We start from the raw sequence: 19,173 nt of genomic DNA, 5'->3' as shown, positions 1-19,173 counted from the left end.
GCTGACTTTTATTTTTTTTTTCAGGTGGAACTCTGCTTTAAATGACCTGCAAGCTCGCTGATTAGCACGATCATAGTTCATTTACACTGCTTACAGCTCTGTAACTGAAAGCCAGTACAGAGGTATAGGCAACAGAGCTCTAGGTAGTGTGTGCAGGAGCCTGACATTGCACGCAGGTGCAATACTTTGCAGGTTCCTGTTTTTAAAAGATAATAAATGCACTTTTTTTTTTTACCTACAAAAATATGTGCATTTATCATTTTTTAACTTAAATGTGAAAAAGTGGTTGTAAAGGCTGAAGGTTTTTCACCTTCATAAATTCTATGCATGAAGGTAAAACAACCTGTGTGCAGCAATATGCCCAGCCCCCTCAATACTTGAGCCTCAACGCGATCCAGCGATATGAATGACACCCCGGCTCTCCTGGGTAATGTGATCTGCTGTCCGGGCGATGTAGCGATCGCTAGGCTGCCGGGTGTGCGCTCTGTGACCTGTGCAGGGGGGGTGCCGATTCCAGCTTTGGCAAAGGTTCCTGTTCGCTGTCTATATGCAAAGGGGAAGATGGGAAGAGAGGGTAAGTAAGGTTGAATGGAGCAGCGTTTTGCTTTGTTCTGATTGACTTACCATTGACAATTCTCATAGGACACCTTCTGTAAACCGTGTTGTCAGAACAACTGATGTGCTTTTTTGACATGAAGTAGTTGAAGGATGACTGTTCCTGAAGAATGCTCCTGCAAAAATAGGTCCTCTCTATTTTAATGCTTATGGGTTCCTTTTTATTGAATATAAAAATGTCATTGCAGTGGTATTCTGCTTCACCCACTAGTCCTGGGTCTTCAGGTCTCTCCTATTTACAACAAAGCAGTAAAGCTAGAAGGCATGATGTTGAATTATTCTATATGGTGGTCAGTGTGTCTTCAGCACCCAGCCTGGTCCAATATAGTACAACCATCATTCCCAATCGGTTGTTCAGCACAAGATGGCATTATTACTACGAAGCTGTCAGTATTGATAAGGCAATCTTGTAGCATCCCGATCTATGATCTGATATTCATGTAATATACACACCCATAGATCACCTTCATCTGTGCGGCATCAGGCAAATTGGGAAAATCTGAAGAAGTAAAAACAAACTTCAGTACTGATCAAGTTACAGTTTAAAATAGAACAATGTATGACAGAAGAATAACACGGGGGAGATTTACTAAAACAGGTGCACATAGAATGTGGTGCTGCTGTACATGGCAGCCAATCCACTTCCACGTTTTCTTTGTCAAACCGTAATTGAACAAGCTGACGTTACGATGCACAGCCGCTCCGGAGTCTTTGGGCCCCAGTTTTAGTAAATCTTCTCCCATAATGTACATTTCCTGTCTGATAGAATTTACACAATATCATAAAGGCATATGCCAGCTTTTGTCAAAAATTGATAACTGAAAAGTACATCTATTAATGTTTATATATCTTTCGTTATTGAGCTGAAAGAGGTAAACAATGGGCTTAACCCCACACCCTCCTGAGGATTTATCCCCCTTCCTGACCAGGCCATTTTTTTGCGTTACGGTTCTGCATTACTTTAACTGACAATTGCGCGGTCATGCAACGCTGCACCCAAATTAAATTTTACGTCCTTTTTTCCCCCCCCACAAATAGCTTTCTTCCGGTGGCATTTGATTGCCTCTGCGTTTTGTCTTTTTTCTTTATAGCACAAAAAATAGACAATTTTGAGAGAAAAACAATATTTTTGACTTTTTGCTATTAAACATGTCCAGTAAAAAATTAAAAAATCAAATTTCATCATAAATTTGGGCCAAAATGTATTCTGCGACATGTCTTTGCTGAAATCCCAATAAGGGTAAATTGGTTTACGTGAAAGTTTTATATTGTCTGCAGTGGTAGTATAGATACTGGAATTTTTTTCCCTTCTACTAGTACTGGCGGTGATCTGCAACTTATAGCAGGACTGCAGTGGACATTCTGACACTGGGGGGAATTGACTTGGTGTCACTGACTTTTCCAGTGACACCAATGCAGTGATCAGTGCTAAACAAAAGCACTGACACTATACTAATGGCACTGGGCAGGAAGGGGTTAACATGAGGGGGCGATCAAAGGGTTAACTGTGTGCTGGGAGTGTTTTACTAGGTGGTGGTGTCTGTGTGCTTCACTGTAATCACACTGCTCTGAATGGCTGTACTGTGCACAGCCATCCAGAGCAGCGTGCCCGAGCTGACAGGGAGGAGAACTGTTAGTAAACAAATCAGTCCTCCCCATGGGAGATGCACGGTAATCACTGGCCGGGACCGTGTGATTAACGGCCGCGGCTTGCGCACAAACTCTATCCGGAACTGCGAAATCACATATATATCATGAATTTGCGCACCCCTGCTACCCTGTAGTAGTATATCTGCTATAGGGCAGCAGGGAAAACTGTTAAAGCAGGCCATAGATGAGTCGAAAATGGAACAAAAATTCTGCGTTGTTTTTTTTCATCATTAGTGTGCAATCAAAAGTGTCTGATCGAACATGCTGGATTTTTTTCAGAAAACGAAACAAATCATGGCACAGTCGTATGCGCCATTCTCATTTTTCGATTGACATAACGTTCGGTTTTCGACTCGTCTATGGCCTGCCTAAGTGATGTCACCACACTTGTTCTCCATTTAGATCTGTGTCCCCATGCCACATTGACAGATGGGATTTGTAGTTTTCCAATTACAGATCTAAGAGGGGAAAAAAGGTACACTGGCTTGGTGATTAAGCAAACTTGCATTGCCGCTCTCCATCCGGAGATATCCAATGCAAACTAAGGACATGAGGCTGTGAGCAGACCAAGGGTGCAGGGGCCGATGCATAGAATGGATCTGTGTACTTTGTAAAGATCTGTGTATTGTGTTATCACTGTATAGATGGTGAAGATAAATTACACAATAACCTTTCGGATTGGTTCAGTCACATGGGCCAGGGATTAGACTGAAACTAAATGAAGAATAGGATTTATCCAAATGACCACGAGCCTTGACTTTTTGTGTTTGCTTGATGCACCCATTTGGATTTGTTTATAGAAGTGGGACTTTCCAAAGCACATTGAAGGACATAACTTAAAGGTGTTTTGTACCCCTATTTATTTTTTTTAATGCATTTTTCACTTCAACTTATGCAATTTTAAATACATAAACAGATAATAACATTGTTTCTATGTGTTAATAACCGTCAGGCTAGGTACACACCTATGCGGTTTGTGTCTGAGCTGTTTTTGCCAGGTTTTTGATGCATTTTTTAATTTTTCTTGTTGCTAGGCAGGTTTAAAATGCATCAAAAACACAATACATGATTTTCTGCAGTGTTTCCATTGAAGTCTATAGAACCAAAAAAAGTCCCTGACCCTTTCCAAAAACCGCAGCAGGTGAAAAGGCAGAGATGTGAACGTGTCCCACAGGAAATCATGTTAAATGGACTGTAGTGCGTTTCTGCAAAATGCTGCAGAAAACGATTAGGTGTGAACCTGGGGTTAAGGTTTGTGTATACTTAAGCATGTTGAAAAATGCTGTGTTTTTTTTTTACTGATCTGAAATGAAATGCATTGTTTTCTATGGGACATTGTACACAGCTGAGTAACGATCAGCAATACCACATGGAGTATAAACTGTAAAATAAAAATAAAATATTTGCAAAAATTCACTCGTTTAGGCTTCTTGCATACAGATATCATAATTTCCTGCTGTTTACTCAGAAACGTGTGACGCTGTGTGCAAGGGGCCACAATACTGGCAATGAAGTGTGCAAGGGGCCACAATACTGGCAATGAAGTGTGCAAGGGGCCACAATACTGGCAATGAAGAGTGAGTGGGAAACCTAAAATTCATGGATATCAGTAACGTTTTGACTGCTGAAGCCAGATTGAAAAGTCGATGTGTTTATTATACAAGCAGGTATTCAGATCTTCATGCAGGGAGAGCAGAACATTACATAGTGTTGGATTCAAAGTAATGCTCTAACTGTCTTGGAAATCTATGATAGGATGGGTGGGAGCCTAGCTATCTGACTGCTTTTGAAGTTTCATTCTGGTTTCTGGTGGAGTTTATTGAAATGTAAACGGACATTCACACCACCATGTTAATTCCCATAGCTCCTTTGGATGGCAATCTTCCCAGCTCGGGGTGTAGATGGCATTCTAACACAAGAAATACGGCTGTTGTACAATAAGACATCTAATAACAGAATATACATTCAATACATCCACTTCATCAAAATTAAATGTTTGATATATAAAATGGCCGTTCCATATTCCTTTACAAGAGGAATTTTACTAGTCTACGCTTCCACCTTTACTCGCCTATACTCCACATTACTCAGGTCTTTACACAGTTTTTGGCCTCTTGCACTCGGGCATCACAAGTAAATGATGACACTTGTGTACAAGGGGCCTAATTGTGGTTCACATGAGACATGATTGCACAACTCCACAGAATGTGTGATGGAAACGTATGCCTTTCACTGGAAGGGTTTGTATTTTGACTGTCGGGTAACCGTTGTTGTGAAATGAGCGTGTTACTAAGCTGGGCCCCTTCTGTTTCCTGGTACAGTAAAGAGGATGGTACAGCAGAGAGACCAGTCATGATCCATCGTGCTATACTTGGCTCTGTGGAGAGGATGTTGGCTATTCTGGCAGAGAACTACGCCGGGAAGTGGTAAGAGAATTACATGTGTACGTCGGCTGATAAATGAGTCATTTCCACTAGCTGGGCAGCCACTGATAGCTGTTTTGCACGCCGTCGAAATATGTCACTGGCAGCAGATAATCCTAATCTTTTGTCTGTGAGCTGCATCCTTCACAATGAGCTCCACATGACAGACATGGAAGGTTACTGGAGCAGAGAGATCATAATGAAGGTGCTGCGCACCTTATCTGATCCCACATCAAACCCATGTCTGTGGTGGTGGACATACCCAGCTGAATCCATGAAAACGATGCACGGAGTTTCTGATGTGTGCACACAAGGGTGACCAGGGCTGCTGTTTGCTGCATTCAGTGGTGGTTATATGGTGCCTCTGGACACAGCAACAGTGTGTGCACAAACCGGCCTGGCTTGTATACGGTTATAGCCACAAACATGCCAACCATTGGCACACATTGGGGTTACTAAAACTGGAGAGTGCAAAATCTGGTGCAGCCCTGCAGAGAGAACTAAGCTGATTGGCTGCCATGCACAGCTGTACCAGATTCTGCACTCTCCAGTTCTAGTAAATCAACCCCTTGGCTTCGAGGATTGATCAGAGGCTCTGTTTGCATGTAACCAATCAGATGAGCAGTAACATGTGACAGCACTGGCTATTTGGTTTGTACACGTTTCAGAGTGAGAGCTGCTGCCGGTCATACACTGTGTGTGCAGAAACTGTAGAAAACTGCAACCATTAGCAAATGACTAAAGTTAAAGCACACAAGTGAGATGTGTTACCTAATAAAGGATTGTTCACTCTGTTCAGACAACGTTGTGATTCATGTACCTCTTGGTCACATTGTACAGCCCAATGTAGAGTAAAGGCCAGCACTCCAACCATGTGCATTGTACAGCAAGGCCACACTTTCCTGTTTCCGTTTGATTAGTGCCTGGATCACATGTCGTGCCTGGAATCATAAAAAAAATCACATTAGTGGATTATTAGCCCGTGCTACCATGCGACACAAAGCGTAAATATGAATTAGTAGCGTCTTCTGCCTGGCAAAGCTGTGAGGTCGGATTAACGTGGTTCTAAAGGCTGAAGGTTCTTACCTTTTCATGCATTCAATGGATGAAGGTAAAAAAAAACCTGTGTGCTGTTCCCCCCCACAGTCCCCCCTAGTACTTACCGGAGCCCCCTCTTGAGCCAGCAATGTGCATGGGAGCCTCGCTTGTCCCGAATCTTTCTTCTCATTGGTGGAGACACAGCTGTAGGAGCCATTGGCTTCTTCTGCTCTGTAAGGAGAGAACAGGGGTGGGGTCGAGCTTCGCCTCATGAATGCATAGAGCAGGACTCAATAGTGATCAAGAACCAGTGTCCCTATAGCAAGTAGCTTGTTATTGAGGACACTGGTCAAGGGGGAGGAGCCAGGAGTGTCAGTGGGGGACCTGAAATGAGTAAGATTGGGGCTGCTCTGTACAAAACCACACAGCAGGCAAGTATAACAGGTTTGTTTTAAAATATTAAAAAATGGAGCTTTAATATCACTTTAAGGATAAGTTCACCTTTAAGGAAAAAAGTACAAAATGCACATATTTTTGCAGTTAAAGTGGAGTTCCACCCAAAAGGGGAAGTTCCGTTTTAAAGACTGGTTCCCCTGCTCCCCATTGAGGATTGGCACCTTTGGGGAGCGAGTACCTGAAATTGACAGGTACCCACTTCCACTGCGATCGCCTAGGCACTTGGAAGGGGACGTTGTCCTCCCAGAAGACTTCCAGGGCCATTCACAAAGCGCAGTGCTTCTCGCAGATGCACAGTGGACACCCGGCTGTAAAGCCGCAAGCTGTCACAGCCGGGTGCCTACGCTGAAGATGCCAGCAGTGGTGAGGACACCGCTGGACCGAGGGACAGGTAAGTGGCTGTAGTCTTCTGTGATATGTGACAGGTCCCAGAAGACTACGGGGCCATTCAAGAAGTGCAGCGCTTCTCGCACATGTGCAGTGGGCACCCGGCTGTCGAGCCGCAAACTGTCACAGCCGGGTGCCCACACTGAAGATGCCGGCGCCTGGAACACCAGACCGCTGTTGAAATGGGCTGCGGGGGACACCCCACAGGCTCACGGGACAGGTAAGTGGCTGGTTTTTTTTTTTAAAAGGCAGCAGCTACCGATTTTGTAGCTGCTGACCTTTATTTTTTTAGAGTGAGTGGAACTCCGCTTTAAGAGCATTTTTTTTTTATTTTTTTTTTCCCTGAAGCCTGCAAAGCATTGCATCTGCAATGAGTGGATCATGAGCACAATGTCAGATTCCTGCAGACACTTCAGCTCTGTATGGACTGTCCGTATCCAAGCTGTAAGAAGTGTGAATGGACAATGACGTGCTGATCGGTATGATATGTGCAAACCTCTAACCATGGACAATTCTCATCCGATAATTCTGCACTCTATCTTTTGTAGGCCGTTATGGTTGTCACCATTCCAGGTCATGGTGATACCTACAGGAGCCAGTACTGAGGATTATGCCAAGGAGGTAATATTGTACTGTTTTCTCTATTCATTGCTGCTCTCATAAAAGCTCAATTCTAGCCATTGTTTGATGTTTTGGACAAAGTGGGGAAAAGATAGAATTTGCGCTCTGTGCCTCCATGAGATCGCAGGTGATGAAGAATTAGAACACAGACTGCAACAAAACACTTCAGTATAATGGGGAGGGTTAGAACCTCTGTCAGGGTTTTATTGCCATCTTTCTTTCCCAGCAACAGATAAGAGGTGAAATCTTCCTAACAGGCCGTATTAACACGACTTTGTTTTGGATGGACTTTGGGAATACAAATTCAAACATAGGACAAGGGCTTACTAGGCTTTCTATTCATTTACTATCAGTGGCGTATTTTGCATGTTCTCAGCTCAGCAATCACAAGTCAAGGCACCCTGTGCTGATAGATATCCGAAAACTCCCCCTTCTACCTAAACATTTCCTTCATGTGCAGAAATGACAAATGAACTCCCTCTGCCCTGGAGCCAAGTATCCGCACAGCCTTTTCGGGGACACTTTGCGGATGCAGGTGACACTGTGCCGATATATAGTCGGCCTAACTGCACTGGGGATCATCAGCAGTTCCTTTGAGTCCCAGTGGGGGGTTTAGGCTCAGGCTGTGTCTGCCGGCTATCTGTGATTGCAACCACCTAGTACTAAGCTCAGGAACTGAAACAACTGGCTTCTGGATTAAAAAAAAAAAAAAAAAAGTGCCAGTGTTGTGCAGACTGGCTAGGCCTTGCGAGCTGGTAACTCAAATTGCCCTGGTCTTGGCCAGAAGGCCCAACCCTAAAATCAGGGGGCACTGAGCTCCTCTGAACCCTCCACACACCTTGCATTTATTTATATAGCGCCGTTACTTTACATACAGTCAGGTCCATAAGTATTGGGACATGGACACAATTCTAACATTTTTGGCTCTATACACCACCACAATGGATTTGAAATGAAACAAACAAGATGTGCTTTAACTGCAGGCTGTCAGCTTTAATTTGAGGGTATTTACATCCAAATCAGGTGAACGTTGTAGGAATTACAACAGTTTGCATATGTGCCTCCCACTTGTTAAGGGACCAAAAGTAATGGGACAGAATAATAATCATAAATCAAACTTTCACTTTTTAATACTTGGTTGCAAATCCTTTGCAGTCAATTACAGCCTGAAGTGTGGAACACATAGACATCACCAGACGCTGGGTTTCATCCCTGGTGATGCTCTCCCAGGCCTCTACTGCAACTGTCTTCAGTTCCTGCTTGTTCTTGGGGCATTTTCCCTTCAGTTTTGTCTTCAGCAAGTGAAATGCATGCTCAATCGGATTCAGGTCAGGTGATTGACTTGGCCATTGCAGAACATTCCACTTCTTTCCCTTAAAAAACTCTTTGGTTGCTTTTGCAGTCTGCTTTGGGTCATTGTCCATCTGCACTGTGAAGCGTCCAATGAGTTGTGAAGCATTTGGCTGAATATGAGCAGATAATATTCCCGAAACACTTCAGAATTCATCCAGCTGCTTTTGTCAGCAGTCACATCATCAATAAATACAAGAGAACCAGTTCCATTGGCAGCCATACATGCCCACGCCATGACACTACCACCCCCATGCTTCACTGATGAGGTGGTATGCTTAGGATCATGAGCAGTTCCTTTCCTTCTCCATACTCTTCTCTTCCCATCACTCTGGTACAAGTTGATCTCGGTCTCATCTGTCCATAGGATGTTGTTCCAGAACTGTGAAGGCTTTTTTAGATGTCGTTTGGCAAACTCTAATCTGGCCTTCCTGTTTTTGAGGCTCACCAATGGTTTACATCTTGTGGTGAACCCTCTGTATTCACTCTGGTGAAGTCTTCTCTTGATTGTTGACTTTGACACACGTACACCTACCTCCTGGAGAGTGTTCTTGATCTGGCCAACTGTTGTGAAGGGTGTTTTCTTCACCAGGGAAAGAATTCTTCGGTCATCCACCACAGTTGTTTTCCGTGGTCTTCCGGGTCTTTTGGTGTTGCTGAGCTCACCGGTGCATTCCTTCTTTTTAAGAATGTTCCAAACAGTTGTTTTGGCCACGCCTAATGTTTTTGCTATCTCTCTGATGGGTTTGTTTTGTTTTTTCAGCCTAATGATGGCTTGCTTCACTGGTAGTGACAGCTCTTTGGATCTCATCTTGAGAGTTGACGGCAACAGATTCCAAATGCAAATAGTACACTTGAAATGAACTCTGGAACTTTTATCTGCTCATTGTAATTGGGATAATGAGGGAATAACACACACCTGGCCATGGAACAGCTGAGAAGCCAATTGTCCCATTACTTTTGGTCCCTTAACAAATGGGAGGCACATATGCAAACTGTTGTAATTCCTACACCGTTCACCTGATTTGGATGTAAATACCCTCAAATTAAAGCTGACAGTGTGCAGTTAAAGGACATCTTGTTAGTTTCATTTCAAATCCATTGTGGTGGTGTATAGAGCCAAAAATGTTAGAATTGTGTCCATGTCCCAATATTTATGGACCTGACTGTATATAGTGTACATTCACATCAGTCCCTAACCCTCAAGGGGTGTACAATCTAAGGTCCCTAACTCACATTCATACACATACTAATTTAGACAGGAGCCAATTAACCTACCAGCATGTCTTTGGAGAGTGGGGGGAAACCGGACTACCCTGAGGAAACACACGCAGGCACAGGGAGAACATGCAAACTCCAGGCAGGTGGTGTTGTGGTTGGGATTCGAACCAACGACCCGAGTACTGCCAGGCGGAAGTGTGAACTATTTAGCCACTGTGATAAAAGGATAAAAACACGAGCGCTAGGTAACAAGCCGCTAGCATTAAGGTGAAACCTCAGACCCTTTTAACCACTTGCCCTCCTGAGGATTTACCCCTTAATGACCAGGCCTCTTTTTGCTACTCGGCGCTGCACTAATTCAACTGATAATTGCGCGGTCATGCAATGCTGCACCCAAACGAAAATTTACGTCCTTTTTTTCACACAAATAGAGCTTTCTTTCGGTGGTATTTGATCACCTGTACACTTTTTATTTTTCACGCTATAAACAAAAAAAGGCCAAAAATTTTGAAGAAAAACTATATTTTTTACTTTTAGCTATAAAAAATATATAGTAACCTCAAAGTTGGTTATAAATTTAGGCCAAAATGTATTCTGCTCCATGTTTTTGGTAAAAAAAAAATCCCAATAAGTGTATATTGATTGCTTTGTGTGGAAGTTATAGCGTCTACAAACTATGGTATAAATACTGCAATTTATGACATTTTTTTGCTATACAGCGCTGCGCTAGTTTAGAAGACAATTGCGCAGTCATGCAATATGGTACATAAATGAAATTTACATCCTTTTTTTTTTTCCCCACAAATTGAGCTTTCTTTCGGTGGTATTTTTTTGCCTGTGCGGTTTTTTATTTTTTGTGCTATAAAAAAAAAAGGCTGACAATTTTGAGGAAAAAAAACAATATTTTGGACTTTTTGCTGTAAAACATGTCCAGCAAACAAAAATTTAAAAATCAAATTTAGTCATAAATTTCTGCCACGTCTTTGCTACAAAAAAAAAAAACCCAATACGTGTAAATTAATTGGTTTACATGAAAGTTATAGTGTTTACAAATGGCGGGAAAGATACTGGGATTTTTAGGGTTTTTTTATACTAATAATGGCGGCGATCAGCGACTTATGGCGGGACTGCGGTGGACATTCTGACATTGGGGGGTACTGACTTGGGGTCACTGACATCCCCAGTGACACCAATACAGTGATTAGTGCAAAAAAAAAAAACACTGTACTAATGGCACTGGGGAGGAAGGGGTTAAGGTTATTTTTCAGGGAAAGGGTTAACTGTGTGAGGGGAGTGTTTTTACTAGGGGGCGGGGGGGGGGGGGTGTACTGCAGGGAACACTGCTGATCCGGAGAGAGAAACTCTTCTGTCCCGATCACCCTGTCCTGGAGCTGTCAGGGAACTGACAGAAAGCACAGCTACTGCAGCTCTGCTCTCTGTCAGCGATTGCCACCAATCGCCAGGACATAGCCGGTAACGACCGGCTGTGACCCGGCGACTGACATCCGCGGGACAGGTAGTGCGGTGGCGCGCCTCGCGCGTGCCCCCTACCTGTTTACAAAACGCACGTTTTAAACTGTGCTTTTGCCCAGCCGTGCCGCCGTATTTATACAGTGGCTGGGCGGCATGTGGTTAATGTTTGTTCTCAGCACTGCATTTCTGCATTACATATTTATTTAAAATGAAAAAACATATAAGAGTAGGCGCTAAGGAGCACTATAAGTGATACAATATAGTGGTATTGTCTAATTATGACGTATTGGTATAGTGAACATAAACAAAGTGAATGAATAAAGTGACTTTCAGTGATCCATGTATGACACAATCTAGTCCAAATGCAAAAGATGATAAATAAATATAAGTGAAATCCGTGACTCGGTGATGGGAAGCTTTTGTATAATATTGCACTAACCAGAAGCGCAATATAAATCCCGTCATGGTCATCTGGATACGGATGGGGGTATCACGAATCATCTGGCACATGTCAGCAAGTCAGGTGCTCAGCAGACCTCACTGACAGGTTCCAGGGGCATCACGTCCGATGTTAGAGACCAATACTGGGGTGTATCACAGGAGTCCACCTTAGGGGCTCGTTGAATAACGAGCTAGAAAAAGTATCTTTGATAGTGCAGTATTTTTTATTATTCAAGGAATGTGGTATAGGTAATACAAATGCACTCACATCTGGCTACAAGCAATAGTAAATTCCTCGCGGCCTGTGTGGTGTGACGACAGCAGCTGGGCTTCTCCCTAACGCGTCATCACATTTTTTATCAAATCTTTTTATCCTTTCCAGTTTTACTTTTCTATGATTCGACTATTTTAAATAATGATTACATTTATTATTATTATAGTTATTTAATCTGAGATCTTCATTTTATTTATCTCATTCCTTAGTCATTTTTTATATCTTCTATGTATGATTAAATATCATCTTATGTTTTTGTATTGCTGTTATGGACTTTATTTCTGGATATATCTTGTTATCCTGCACTGTAAGCTGTTTTTCACCTTTCCATTATCATGTGACCAGGTACAACAGGTCATTCATGAGCGTGGCTTCATGGTGGATGTGGATACGGACCAAGGCACCACTTTCAGCAAGAAAATCCGCAAGGCTCAGCTGGCTCAGTACAATTTCATTCTTGGTACGTTGTATTTATTTTCATATCACCATGGTTACAGAACAAATCTACCATAATGTATAGATCAAGGCAAAGGGCCATGCAAAGATGTTGCAAAAGCAGCTGAGCTGTGGCAAATATTCCCCCCTATAGCAGTGTGAGGCGGGGGTTATTAGCCTCCAGCCCATTGGGAACAAATATTGCTCCTCGTATTATGTTGGGCAATTCTGAGAGATCAGCAGCTTCATTTGAGACCTCAGAATCTCATTCTCACAAGAAGTTTGCAGGTGTCGTTTGGCAAGATCTATTATGATATCCGGTCTGAGTATCTTCAGATGGGGCTGAATCGCCCACTAGCTGTAGGACACCAGCAAGTGACATGGAGGCAAGCTTTTTTTATTATTTTTATTTATTTTGATTGAGTAAGAAGATGGTTTCAAATTCTACTTTCTCTTTTTTTTTGCTATCCCTGTCCTGCTGGAAATATTTCCCTTCACTTCCTATACTGGAGAAGCCACAGGAAACCTCTACAAAGTAAGGGGAATTGCTGTCTCAGTAAATCATCCAGTGGGAACAAATGTCTCTCACCCCATGTTGGGGCGACCACTATTGAATGTTTGGATTTCCTCCCAATTCCTTGCTGACTATGGTCACAAAGACTAAGCCCTGGCTCACACTGGAGCCGACTTTTTGAAACTGTGCAACTTCAAGTAGAGTTGCACGGTTTCAAAGTCGGATCCAATGTGACTTCATGCACAGATGTCTATGCAAGTCACACCCCAAATCAACAAAAGTAGTGCAGGAATTACTTTTCTAATTGATGCAATTCCGACATGAAAGAAAAAATGTTCATGGAGTTATGCTTTAAGTCATTTGCCTGTGGAGACACTTAAAATAAATCCCTGTATGTATTGGCTAACCCCAGATTTCCTCTTCTACTTCTCAGTGGTCGGTGAGAGAGAGAAACAGAACAGCACAGTCAATGTACGGACCAGAGACAGTACGCAGCATGGGGAGCGCAGCCTACCAGAACTGGTCTCCAGATTATCAGAGCTGTGCGACTCACGGGTCAGGAATGCAGAAGAGATTTTCTAACATTTACTGTTTACAGAGATGCAGATTCTCCAGATTCCTATAAATTCTTTTGATCCAAACATTCTACAGTTCCAAAACACTCAGGCCCTCTGGTATGAACAGACAACAAAGCATGGAGATGTTACACTTAAACTGCCACTGACAGCACAGACATCTCAGCCTGGTGGTTAATGCACCACCCCTCCTCTTCCAGTGGTCAGAGATTGAAACCGGTGGTGTCAGTGCACCCCATCCAGCGTAGGTGGTGTCACTCCATTAGAAATTTATATATTTACTGTACATCTGATGCCAGTATGCTGATGTATCTATTGCTGTAAATACTATGATAAACAGATTGAGCCTTAAGGTCTGCTTTTTGGTTGTTGTGTTTTTTTTTTTTTATATTTTTATATCATCGATAAATAAAAATTATGTTCTGTATTTTTTTTTTTTCCTACGATTTCATCCAAAATTAAACACCACACAGTGGGGGTTATTTACTAAAACCAGAGAGTGCAAAATCTGGTGCAGCTCTGCAGAGAAACCAATCAGCTTCCAGGTTTTATTGTCAAAGCTTAATTGAACAAACTGACCTTAGATGCTGATTGGCTGCCATGTACAGCTGCACCAAATTCTGAGTGCTCCAGTTTTACAAAATCCCCCACTAGTTCATTACTTGTCAGAACTTATATGGCGAGCTCTTTTCCTGCTGCACCCACTCAGTCTCTGCTGTTCCCATGAAAAAGTTGCCATGGCCAGAACTAGGAAGTCCTATATAGAAATTTCACCAGAGAAGGCATTGAGTGATAAAAGGAGCTGGTGGGTGACATTACTTCCCCCACATCTACACTACGCACTAAAACATTAGCAAAAACCTGGAGGAAAAAAAAACTGACCCAAAACAATTAGTTGCCCTTTAATGGCATCCTTATACTTAAAGGGGAAGTTCACCTTTTTTTAAGAACATTTTGCAAAAAAAAAAAAAATTGTATTGATTACTTTTTTTTCCCCCCTACAGGAGCCTGCACACATTTCCTCCAGCTGAGGAAGTAAGACTGAATTGATTCCCAAGTGCACTGATAGTCCATTGAGCTACAGCCCATCTTCTGCAGTGCTAGAGGGGACTTGTAGTTTATTCATTCATAGATCTCCCACAGAGCTGCACTGATTTTAAATGTGCCAGCATCTGCAGGGGGAAGCTGCATGCTGTCATGGGAAGGTGGAACATATTACACATGACATTATGTACTACCAATAGAAATCACACAGCTAAAAACCAAGAAAAACAAAAGCAGCTGGCAAAACAATTAGGAGAACTGTGTACAAATAATTATAGATAAATGACTGTGCTAAACACACCTAAGGAATATACAATGCACATCAAAATAAAATGGTATGCAGATAAAGACGTGTATGAAAGTCCAAATGATTTAAAAAAAAGAAATAAAAGTTCCAATGTGTGTGGTTGAAACATAAAGATGAATATGTGTCACTCCGTCCTTTTGAAATCAAAGGGCAGCACCACCAAAAGAAGCAATGGATGCCTACCAGATCAAATAGACTCTGGTAATGAAGAGAGTCAAAAAGGCATGAAAAAGATCTGGATACCGTTCAATTGTTTTTCCATACCTTAACCACTTGCCCTCTGGAATATTTACCCCCTTTCCTGACCAGGCCATTTTTTGCGATATATGATGCTGCGTTACTTAAATTTAATTTGGGTGAGCGTTGCATGACCACACAATTGTCATTGTCCTTTTTTCCCACAAATAGAGCTTTCTTGCGGTAGTATTTGATCACCTGTGTGTTTATTTTATTTTTTTCAAAATTGTTGGTCTTTTTTTTGTTTATAGCGCAACAAAAACATTTTTTTTTTACTTTTTGCTATTAAACATGTCCAGTATAAAAACTTAAAAAAATAAAAAACCCCACTACGTGTAAATTGGTTTGCGTGAACGTTATAGCGTTTACAAATGGCGGTATACTAGTAATGGTGACGATCAGCGACTTGTAGCAGGACTGCACCAGGTAGTCTGACCCTGGGGGGGGAACTGACTAACTAACCGTTCCTAACCCCGGAAACCACTAAGCAACTTATTCACTCCCTTGTTATCACGCCTTGACTATTGTAACTCCATCCTCATTGGCCGACCTCATCGCAGGCTATCCCCACTCCAGTCCATCATGAATGCTGCTGCCAGACCCATCCACCTTACTATCCCCTCCGTATCCGCCACCCCTCTCTGCCAATCCCTCCACTGGCTCCCAGTTGCCCAAGGGATAAAATTCAAAACTCTGACAATGACATATAAAGCCATCCACAACACTGCCCCAACTTACATCACCAATCTTATCTCTAAATATCACCCAAACCGTACTCTCCGCTCCTTGCAAGACCTCCTACTCTCTAGCTCCCTCATCTCCTCCTCCCATGCTAGTCTCCAGGACTTCGCCAGGGCGTCACCCATCCTCTGGATCTCCCTACCCCAATCTATCAGATTATCACCTACTCTACTTGCCTTTCGGCGATCACTGAAAACCTTTCTCTTCCGGGAAGCCTATCCCGCGCTCTGCTAATTCTGGAATCCTCTACTCTTCCAACCACTCCATCCCCCACAGTGACTACTTACTGTACCATTCACCCTGCCCTCCTAGATTGTAAGCTCCAAGGAGCAGGGCCCTCAAATCCCTCTTGTATTGTTACTGTATTGTCTCCCACTATAATGTAAAGCGCTGAGCAAACCGTTGGCGCTATAGAAGTCCTGTATAATAACTGCCACGGACATCCCCAGTGACACCAATACAGTGATCAGTGCTAATAAAAAGCACTGACACTGTACTAATGGCACTGGGCAGGAAGGGGTTACCATCTGGGGCAAGCAAAGGGTTAACTGTGTGCTGTTTAACATCATGTGCTGTCTATTTATACTAGGGAGACATGCTGCTGTGTATATTTCTCTCGTGCAGAGAAAGGAGACCTGTATTGTTTACACACAGGTCTCTCCCCTGTCGGCGATCGCCGGGTGCTGGTGGAGAATCTCTGGCCAGGACGCGATGATTGACATCTGTAGTCGCCAATGGCGGCGCCTGCCCAGAAATGCAAAATCACATATATATAGCAATTTATGACACTTAATTTACTTCATATCAAGCATGAAGATCCTACACCGTCCAGCATATGTCTGATCTATAATATGGAGCTAGGTAGCTTCCATGCATGCAATAATGTGAGTTAAGATCTATACCCGTGCTCCCCTATTAATGGGGGGAAGAAAAGCTCCTCTGTACCCCTGCTCCCCTATTAATGGGGGGAAGAAAAGCTCCTCTGTACCCCTGCTCCCCTATTAATGGGGGGAAGAAAAGCTCCTCTGTACCCCTGCTCCCCTATTAATGACGGGAAGAAAAGCTCCTCTATAACCTGTGCTTTCATATTAATGACGGAAAGAAGCTTCTCTCCCAGCCAAAATAACTTCCCTTGAAATACAGTTTACTGGATGGTTTCTGATTTGGCTGATAAAACACTTTTGATCTTACATGAAAAGACTTCTTGTCCTTACTAACAATTGAGGTCACTATAGTGTTTACCAGGTAATCAAGTCATCCTTTCACCATATAATACCCCCTTGAGTCTAATTACCATCAACAAATATTTCTGGTATGGTCCTCACATATACAATGTACCCTTTTGGAATGTCTAATTAGATAATAAGGGATACTCCCCAAATACCAAGGTGATCTTGCTAAAAATTAACATAGAAAAGAGTTCTTTTGATGTGTAAAGTGGTGTTTTCACTGACCAGTCCCAGAATGAACCACATGCGTTTCTATATATATATTACACACAATATACTACAGATTGCCCTGATCCCCCTGTAGCAGTAGTTCTGATATAGGACAGTTGGAAAACGGTTAATATGGAATCTCCTTTTCCATTCACCTCCAGCATATCTCACATTTTTCCAATGATGTCATTCCTATATATATAATAAACAAGGTAGGAAGACATACATAGGAGGAAACCATCTGACTAGTTTATTAAAATCCAGTAAATGCGCTCACATGTTGGAAGTGAAAAAGCACTTTGTAAACACCCACAATGGTCCCGGGATTTCAAGAGGACGGGGTGACACATTCATTTCTACACTTCAACCACACACATTGGAACTTTTATTTCTTTTTAATCATTTGGACTTTCTAATGCATACCATGTTATTTTGCTGTATGTATTGCACATTACACCCCATATACAGATGGAACATGTTCTAAAGGTGAACTAAGGCTGGCTATAGGCTGTCTAGTTGCAGGAAAGAAATGTGCCCAGTGCTGACAGGGGAATCTCTCCCGCAGAGCCATTGTGTTCTCCTGGCAGGGGAAGCTGTCTTTGCAGGGAGAATACTGTGATTGTCAGCGAATATCTGGCAGGCTGATCGATCAACTTGGCTACATTCAGCCTGCCCCTACCTGGTTCGAATCTCAGCCGATTCCTGCCAAACCAGCTGAAATTCGAAAAGTCTACAGCCAGCTTTAGCATTGAGCCTGGGTTCACATAGATGCGGTGTGGAATAACCGCACCGCATTCCTGTGTGAATTGTGTGCGGTGTGATTGGAGCCATACATTATGTATGGCTCTAATCGCACTGCACCCGCACCAAAAACGTGCAGGACCCTTTTTTTTTTGGGTCCGCACCAGAATCGAATTACATGGGTATTCACACCCATGCGTTCCGATTCGGCACATCGCACCACGTTTTGCGGACCAATTTTGGGTTGTTGTTAACTTAGCATACACCTCCGCAGCCGTTCGCATGAACGGGCTACCATTCTGAAAACGCTGCAAATTCCGCACCACATCAGTGTGAACCAGGGCTTAATGACAAAAATATGCACACTGAGCCTTTAGTAACTCAGCAGATCAGGTGAGCAGATTATAAACAATCCTTCCTTAGGTTATACAACTGCATTTTTTCATAATGAACATTTACATTTGGAAGGTTTGTGTGCCTCACTACATCTCGAGTTCATCAGACATTTCATTGGGAATCTTATTAACCACTTGCCGACCGCAGATATCCGAATGACGGCTACACTGCGGCCGGACAGTTCTGGGAGGGCGTCATATGACATCCTCCCAGAACGCGCTCTCCTGCACGCGCCCAGCGATCTCCATGATCACTGGTTCCTACGGACACAGCTGATCACGTGATGTGGTAAAAGGCCAATCGCAGCAGCCTTTTACCATGTGATCAGCCTTGTCCAATGACACGCTGATTACCGGGAAATGCAATTGCCGGTTTTCAGGTGCACTTTACTCATGCTGTCAGAGCATGAGGAAAGTACTGCCGAGAGCCGCCACCGATCATCAGGGCACTGATGATCTGTGCCCAGCAGTGCACCCACCAATGCCACACACCTGTGCTCAGAAGTGCCACCTACATGTGCCCACCCACATATACCCATCAGTGCTGCCCGTCAGTGCCCAGTGGTTGTGCCAGTGAGTGCTGTCTATCAGTGCCGCCTATCCGTGCCATTTCATTAGTGCCGCCTATAAGGGCCCATTAGTGCTGCCTCATCAACGCCCATCAGTGACGGAGAAAAATTACCTGTTTGAAAATTTTTCTAACAGAAACAAAGAAACTTTTTTTTTCAAGTTTTTTGCACTTTTTTGTTTATAGCGCAAAAAGTAAAGTGCCCAGCGGCGATTAAATCCCACCAAA

At 43.0% G+C, this 19,173-nt stretch overlaps 1 protein-coding gene across 1 annotated transcript in view; it reads left to right on the top strand.

Annotated features, from left to right (window-relative positions):
- TARS2 (threonyl-tRNA synthetase 2, mitochondrial) overlaps positions 1–13,825 on the top strand; it is a 60,811-nt gene extending 46,986 nt beyond the window's left edge. Inside the window, exons 16-19 of the mRNA XM_089678949.1 lie at positions 4,587–4,691; positions 7,118–7,190; positions 12,295–12,409; positions 13,332–13,825. Of these exons, the coding sequence (XP_089535075.1) occupies positions 4,587–4,691; positions 7,118–7,190; positions 12,295–12,409; positions 13,332–13,480 (442 nt within the window). The 3' untranslated portion in view covers positions 13,481–13,825. The remainder of the gene's footprint in view (positions 1–4,586; positions 4,692–7,117; positions 7,191–12,294; positions 12,410–13,331) is intronic.
- The last annotated feature ends 5,348 nt before the right edge of the window (positions 13,826–19,173 follow it).

This window comes from Staurois parvus, unplaced genomic scaffold, assembly GCF_062004578.1.
Source record: "Staurois parvus isolate SC_StPar_1 unplaced genomic scaffold, SC_StPar_1.0 ptg000213l, whole genome shotgun sequence".
Taxonomy (NCBI): Eukaryota; Metazoa; Chordata; class Amphibia; order Anura; family Ranidae; genus Staurois; species Staurois parvus.
This window is presented reverse-complemented; position numbering and strand designations above follow the sequence as displayed.